Source organism: Vigna radiata, chromosome 7 (genome assembly GCF_000741045.1).
Source record: "Vigna radiata var. radiata cultivar VC1973A chromosome 7, Vradiata_ver6, whole genome shotgun sequence".
Taxonomy (NCBI): Eukaryota; Viridiplantae; Streptophyta; class Magnoliopsida; order Fabales; family Fabaceae; genus Vigna; species Vigna radiata.
In genome coordinates this window covers 39,459,470-39,467,978 of record NC_028357.1, presented here as the reverse complement: position 1 = coordinate 39,467,978, position 8,509 = coordinate 39,459,470, and the positions used below count along the sequence as shown (strand labels likewise).

Here is an 8,509-nt window from a genome sequence, read left to right as displayed (position 1 = left end):
GTACGTATCATAAAGGTTGGATTCGCTTCACACAAAAATAATGCTAGGCCTATTCTTTGGGTTGGGCTCACTTTATTTTATTCTAACTCGTTAGTTTCAAAATTTTATCATTTTTTTAACTTTGTTAAGTTAAAATTTATTACATTTTAATTTATATGTTAACTTTTATTTTAATACATACTTATTATATAAGTTATTTATTTTATATTTTTTTTTAAATTTCAGATATTATTTTAAGAATTAAATTTAAGGTTAAAAGAATTTGATATTATTATATAAACAGTAAAAAGGAGGAATATGAAAAAAAAAAAACAAAGTTACCGGAAAAAAAAAGATAATAAGTGTGAGAAAATAAATTTTGATTGTTGTTTTAAAATAACAATCAACTTTTAATATAATTTGCCTTGTAAATATAATTTTAATACGCTTTCTATTACCGACATGTCAGTTTTTTAAAATATAAAAATTAAATTACAGGAGAAAAAACTAAGAACAAATTTTAACTCCATTGATTGAATGAGTGAATAGAAATTGTAACATAATCATACTTATCTATGTTTTTACATATTAAGAGAAATTAATTATATCATATTGTTTTTGGTATATTTATGTCTTAATCTTTTTTATCTTATCATAATACATATAAATAAAGGAGTTTCTTATTTCGTTATTACTTTTTTTTTTAAGAAAATGTTGGAATAACATAACTATATGTTAGAAAGAATAAGTAAATCTACAACATTATTTAATTTAATATTTGAATATAATTTAATATATTTTAAAAGATATTATATTAAATTAAAACATTTAAAAACAAAAATGCAAAAAATAAAAATTAAAAAATCATAATTATATTAACGGATTTTCAAAACCGTTTAATATGTTTTTTTAAATTTTAATTTTAAATTTAGAATTGAATAAATAATTAATTTAATTTAAATATTGTAATATGTTATTAATATTTAAAAACATGTTTTATTACACTAAAACAAGTAAAACACATTTAAAAAAATTAAAAACAAAAATACAAAAAATAAATAAATAAATAAATAAGTCATAAATAGGTTAACGAATTTTGAAATCTGTTTAATATATTTTCTTAAATTTTGTTTTTTAATTAAAAATGTAATAAATATTTAGTTTAATTAAATATTTTAATATTATGAATAATTTAATATTTTAAAATGTATTTTATTTAACTAAAAGAATATTTTAAAAAAAAGTAAAAAACATAAATAAAAAATAAAATTAAAAAAATTAAAAATCTTATAAATGGCTGATAGATTAGATTTCATTTCGAAATTTCTTAAATTTTATGAAAGGACCTTTTTGTCTATGGAAGATGTAAGGAGAAAACCCAAGTTTGAACCCTAGCTTCTTCTCCGTAAGTTATAGTTTTTATTCACTGCATTTTTGTAAGATAATGATATTTAGACAATATTTTTTTAACAATATTTGAACATTAATTACGTATCAATCTGTGATTGGTCAAAAATTATTCCACAATCATATTTATGATTATTATTATTGATTGTAGAATAATTTTTGACCAATCACAGATTGACACGTAATCAATGTTTAAATGTTATAAAAAAATGTTCTCTAAATATTATCTTTTTGTAATCAAGGAAATTACAGTAGAGAGTTGTTTTTTTTTTCATTGTTTTTCCTTCATTATAAATATATGCTGGATCATCTATTTCCTCCTCTTTCATGCCATTAACTAACTATGCCTATTTTATATTATTTTTCTTATCTTTTATGAGTTCAATTGCTTGAATCTTCTTTTGATGTGATAATACCAAACTCTCAAAAGTTTTCTCAAGTTCACCATGTGTTGTCCTTTTTGTTTACTGTTATCTGATTTCAATATGTGATATTTTAGTCTTCCATTTATAGTCTGTTTTTTCCCCTTAATCATTTCATGTTTCCAGAAATTTGGTGTGGTGAGATTTGTTTAATATGAAAATCATCTTAGGTTTAACCTTCTATGTAGTAGATTTCAATATGCATATAATAGTTAAGAAACTTTTATCTTGTACATTATTTATATTTTGATTTAAGTTTTATTTTAAAAATTTAGAATTGATAAAGAATTTTTAAGTAATATGGATTTGATGACAAATTATCTTCAAAGAAAATCATTAGAGTCTAAACGTATGTGAGAAATGCTGGAAGGTTCGATATACACATAAATCGACATATTTATTTAAACTTCTAAATTTTAGGTTCTAATATCACATCACTGTTGGAAAGGTTCGACACACATAAAAATCTTTACACTAATAACATGTTGTCAACTTTAGTACAAGTCTTCTTCACATATTTATTTTTGGTATTACTCAAAAAGTCTCTTATTAATAATATTTATTGTATATAAACTTATATCTGTCTTTTCTTTTATCGAAAACTTTATTTGTAATTAAAAAAAGGAAATTTAAAAAACCATATATACTTCACAAGTAGAAGCTTTCAACGATACCAAATCATAGAGAAGCTTTTATCGAAACTTCGACATTACTTTCGAAGCTTTAATATATTTGTTTGAATAGAGCTCTTTCTTACACATGAGCTCTCAAAGTATAGAAGTTGCGGTGTTGGAGTGACTCCACTTATCTTGATTAAGAACAAGCACAATATGTGTTGGCTAAAATGCATAAAAGAAGCCAAGTGTATAGCCACCATAGTGTTGGTTAAATAAATATTAGTCTATAATTGCGTTTATAATATTAAATACTTAAAAAAAAATTATAATAAATAAGTTTAGGTGAAACTAATTAATAAATAATATTTGCAATCCATAAAAGAAAATATGTAAACAAATAGAAAACCGTATTTATCAATTGTTTTCTCTTTATTTTCATTATTGAATCAAATTATTTTATATTTTATTTTTTATGAGATAAAAAATATATAAAATTATAAATTATAAAATTAAAAAAATACAAAATTAAGAAATTATAATATTCTGAAATTAGAAGATTATAAAATTAGATAATTATAAAATCATAAATTAAAAAATATTAAATCATGAATATATAAAATTATAAGATTATAAATTTATAAATTAGCTATGACCGGATGACTTTGGTCAAAAGAATATTTAAAACAAATATATACATAAGAAAAATTATAAGGTTGAAAAAAAAAATAAAAGCTTTATGACAAATTCATTACTAGTTTATAAAGTAAAAGTCTTATTTAAAAATACAAATGAAATAATTACTTGTTTATGTGTGTAAAATATTTAAAGTTAGATCGAACTTGGATTAAGTTAAATTAGACTCATGTCATGATTTAAATGGATGGAGTTTAAGTTAAAGTGAAATAAATTTACATCAGGTTAAGTTGAGTTAAATTCATATAAAGTCAAATTGTGTTTACTTAAAGTTTGTAAGTTGAGTTAAACTTGTATAAAGTCAAATTGTGTTTACTTAAAGTTAAATTTACTCAAGTAAGAACAAGTTGAGTTGCATCCACTTTAAATAAAATCGAGTCAAATTCATGTTAGACTAAGTTCATATGTAACAAAATGGAATAATCTGATTTGTTTTGATATCGCTCACTATTAATTCAAAATATGACCGACCCACTATACTAAAATAATTAGAATTGTAATTCGTCTCGCTATAACCTCCTATTTTTTTTTTAAATTTGTTTATATATATATATATATATATATATATATATATATATAAGCATATTTTTTCATATAAATAATTTTTAAACTTTTAATTGATTAATTACTCTTTTTAATTATATAAATTAAAATAATCATTATTTATACATTAAATTATTTTATCATAATTAATAATTGAAAATTATTTTTGTAAGTTTTAGTGATCTAAGTTATAATATTATTACATATGTACATCTCAAAATTATAATATTAAAAAGTTAATATTTTAAATTATTTTTACTTTACTTTTTAATTAAAAAAAATGGTTAGTTTGTCTGACCTTACCTCTGACATGTGAATTTGATAAACTATATGGACTTTTGACTAATGGATTAAAAATTTCAATTTTATACTTTTTCTTACAAACTAACAAGTTAAGACAACAAATCAAACTTAGATGGAACAATGTTGAATTAGACTTAACCTAAGTTGTATTGGATTAAATAAGTTCCTTTGGATCTTAATCTTTCATTTAAGTTACAAACAATAAAAATTAATTAATAATCAATTTATAATTAATGTAACATATTTAAAGATTAAATTTTAATTTAAAACATTTTAATAACTCATTTAATTCTAAAAAGTATTTAGAAATTAATGAAAATATTTTAGTAAGCTAAATCCATCTGAATCCTAACCATAATCCATATAACTTTGGGACTAGAATTTTTTTTGAACTTACTCAATAAGGAGATCAACAAAAAAAAAACACATTTTAAGAGAAATAACCATACTTATATAACATTTTTTTTATAACATTTGAATATAATCTACGTGTCATTCTGTGTAATCGATCCATGATAGTATTTATGATTATTAATATTATTATTAATTATGGAGTAATTTTGAACTAATCATAACTGAAATAATATACGAGACACTAGTGAAATTGTCATTTAGCATTTGTTTTTTGTTCCCTTAATTCCAAATGACCAGACTTTCTCAACAATATAATTTCTCATTAAATCAGAGCCTACCCTCTTACATGTACTTTCAAAACCAAGCTTCTGATATGAAAATTGATGTCTGGGGAGAGTAGAGAGACCTTAGTCTTGGATGAAGGAATATTGAAAAGGACTTTGGACGGTGACTGAGCTGGCTATAGCTTGCAGCTGCATGCAGTACTCAGTGAGGTGTAGCCAATTTCTGTTTTAGCCCTGTCCTATGCCCTAGGGTGGTCCAAACTTTTATTTTCCATAATTATTGTTATTTGATAATATCAATGACCAACCAAAATAGAAGTTGCTTAGGTTACTTTTCATTTCCTAGTAAGCAATGACAAGTTGTCCCAATTTTATCATTTCTGAGCAGGAATGAGTTGCTAAAAGGAAAAAGAAAAAAAGTCAAATGTGGCTTGATTTTAGGATAAAGATACTTGGACAACATTTTTTTACAACATTTGAACATCATTATACGTGTCATTGTGTGATTGGTTCATGGTAGTGTCATTGTGTCATTTGGACTAATCACACAATGAGACGTATGATTGATGTTCAAATGTTGTCAAAAAATGTTGTCTGTGTATAATTACCCTTGATTTTAACACTTACTTTTAACATTTTGAAACTACATCACAGAATCAAAACCATTAAACATGCTTCCGTGTGAGAAACATAACACAATACTTCATAATAATTACCACTTGATAATAGAAGATTGTTCTAATATGGTGTAAATAGTGTCCACGTATATTGTATATGTGCATGTGACTGATACTAGTGTTTCAGAAGAAGAGTTAAAAACAAGGTACACAAGCTAGTTCAACCTTACCCCACTCTAATATTCTGTTTTCAGACTCTCTTGTACTTATTAAATTATCACATAATCACATCTCAAGCATCATCCTTGTACAAATTCTTAGAATATGAGTTTATATGTAAATCTCAAAAATCTCCAAAACACTGACAATAATATGTATCGAAATGTTTGTAGACGGTAACAAAGTTTATTAAATGAATTTGAATACAAATGTTAAAACTTATGCATAAAATTTAAATATTGAAGTTGTGATTGAGTCACTTGGGCAATGAATGAGAAGGTACCATTCTCAGTCTGGCCGTAGTGAGAGAAAGTTGAAAAACTGATATTGATTGAAGTTTATAAATGAGGTGCTTGGAAGTTTGTCCTTCTTTTCTTTCAACATTTGATATATAAGAGCTCAGTTCCGTAGCAAAAGGAGTAGAAGGAAATTATTATAATGTATGATTAGTTGGCTTTTCATATCAGAAAAGCACATGCATTTTGCACTGTAGGCTGAAGAGTTGAACTTCTTAGCTATGAACCTCTTAATTGCAAACTTGTTTGGTGGAACATGTGCTAATAGTTTGGGATAGTAGCTCTTGGTTCAATCACTTTTTCTGCAAAGTGAAAAAAACCCCTCTTAATTGCATCCACAGTTATGCATATCTTTTCATTTTATAGTCTCATTTTCAGTCCATTATTGTGATTGCTTTTACTTTCTTTTCTTCCTTGGGAAGTTTTACTAACAAATATATGCTTCGTTTTAGACCCTTCGTTCTCTGTTGCACTGGCACTGAACGTTTTAGTCAGCGCTCTGTTACTGTTTCTGTTTTCTTGCATGTTATTGCTAGTACCATCTTGTGATCCACCCCATATTATACTTAGACTGGCCGTGAGTTTTTCCTGTTCCGTTCCTTGAAACTTCATATTTTCTTGAGTGGCATTTTCTGCCTTGATACTGAGAATGGCTATGAGATTTTTATCATGGAAGTGCCACTTTGTTCTTTGTTTTCTGTTCCTCATTTTGTGTTGTCATTGTAAGGGAAAAGACTCTTCATTGACAACAATGAAGAAAAAAGAGAAGGAGGTCATATACTCTGTTATTCAAGTGTTTGTGGGAAAGTGGTGGAATGGTTCATATCTTTATCCAGATCCTTGTGGATGGACTCCTATACAGGTTTGAAGTCTTCAACTTTCAAAGCAAAAAGATCAATTGGATAATGTTTATATCATTGTTTGCTTCCTTTTTCTGCCTGAATCACTACCAATTTTCAATGGAACAGTACCGTCTAAAACAAAGGCTGTGTTTCTATTCAGTGCTCTGACAACTTTAAACTTTGAATATTTTGGATTATGTGCAGGGAGTTTCCTGTGAGCAATATGACGATGGCTTCTGGTATGTGACTACTGTAAACTTTGGACCAGTTTTTGACAACTCTCACATGTGCAGCCGTGATGCCAAATTCCCTCAACAACTGTTCAATCTGAAGCACCTAAAAGTTCTCTCACTGTCAAGTTGCTTCCTTTCCCCTACAAAAAATCCTGTTAAGCTCCCTCTTTCAAACTGGGAAAAGTTCTCACACAGTTTGGAATCTTTAACACTTAGATCAAACCCTGGTCTTGTTGGAACCATTCCATCAGCAATAGGCAGCCTAAGGAAGCTTCAATCTCTGGTACTGCTGGAAAATGGACTAATAGGTAAACTACCGCCAAGTATTAGTAATTTGGTCAGGTTGAGGCAACTAGTCCTTGCAAGAAACTATTTGGTGGGTGAGGTTCCAGCCAACTATGGGGGGCTTTCTGAGCTTTTAATATTTGATGCAAGCAGGAACAATCTATCAGGAGTTTTGCCATCAACACTTGGATCTTTGGATTCACTTCTAAAGCTTGATTTGAGTAACAACATGCTTGAGGGGAAGTTGCCAAAGCAGCTGGGAAGGCTAAAGAATCTTACTTTACTTGATATCAGCCATAACAAACTCAGAGGTGGATTGGCTGAGACTCTCAAAGAACTTGCTTTCATAAAGCATCTAGTTTTGTCCAACAACCCTTTAGGGGGTGATCTCTCAGGAGTCAAGTGGGAAAATTTCCTAAACACAGAAACATTAGATCTTTCTAACATAGGTTTGGAAGGGCGTGTCCCAGAGTCCATGGAAAAAATGAAAAGGCTTAGATTTCTGGACCTCAGCAACAATTATCTCTCTGGAAACGTTTCAAGAAGTTTGGAAAATCTGACATGTCTTGGAACTCTTCATGTAAATGGAAACAACTTGACTGGGAGACTTGACTTCTCAGAGAGGTTTTACATGAAAATGGGAATGCGCTTTGCTGCATGGAATAATGCAAATCTATGTTACATTGTCAAATCAAACCACCAAGTGCCTTATGGAGTAAAACCTTGTGTGCAGAACATTACTATATCTGAAGGGTTTTCAACTGTCAAAATAACTGAAGGGAATCACGAAGATTCCTCTGTAGTGGCCTCTTTGGGAGGCTCAGGTTTTTATGGACTTTGGTGGGTTTTCACTGTAAATTCAGTTCTTAATGTTTTCCTGTGGAACATGTTATCTTAGTTCATCAGAGAAAGAAGTAGCTACAATTAATACTGATGTCATCTGTTGCCAACCAAATTTATGACCTCTAATTTCTAATACCTGCATTATGAATTTATGATGGCCCAGAAAATGTACATTCATATTTCCCTAATCAGCATATCTTCACACTCTTAAGTCTAAACTCTCACGCATATTTGATTTAACATCGAACATGCACTTTCCCAAGTTTTTCTTTTCTGATATGAAAGTAGCTATTTTCATGTTTTGCTGACCCTTTTTTCGTTAACTATATTTTTGATGTTATATAACTTAATGAATGTAGTCAAATTTGAAGTGACTTGTAGTATTAATTAATTCATAGAGAAAACAAAAAGAAAAAAAAATCTTAATTATAATTTATATCTCTCTATTTAATCAAATAATTTCTCTCAAACCTTGATCTCCACAAAAAACAGTTAAGACCAAGTCAAAGAACATTGTTACCCTTTGCTAACAAAGCTCACCCACGACCCCTAGAACGTGCTCCTCAATCCTC

At 27.6% G+C, this 8,509-nt stretch overlaps 1 protein-coding gene across 2 annotated transcripts; it reads left to right on the top strand.

The window, feature by feature from the left end:
• The first annotated feature begins 5,676 nt into the window (after nucleotides 1-5,676).
• Nucleotides 5,677-8,506, top strand: LOC106766427 (piriformospora indica-insensitive protein 2-like). Of its 2 annotated transcripts, XM_022783657.1 has the most exons (3): nucleotides 5,677-5,717; nucleotides 6,462-6,596; nucleotides 6,781-8,506. In XM_022783657.1, exons 1-3 carry the CDS (start codon nucleotides 5,706-5,708, stop codon nucleotides 7,990-7,992), a joined length of 1,359 nt encoding a protein of 452 aa, XP_022639378.1. In that variant the 5' UTR covers nucleotides 5,677-5,705; the 3' UTR covers nucleotides 7,993-8,506. The 2 variants fall into 2 exon arrangements, with proteins under 2 accessions (XP_022639378.1, XP_014506642.2); XM_014651156.2 differs by lacking the exon at nucleotides 5,677-5,717 and having other exon boundaries at nucleotides 5,858-6,596.
• The last annotated feature ends 3 nt before the right edge of the window (nucleotides 8,507-8,509 follow it).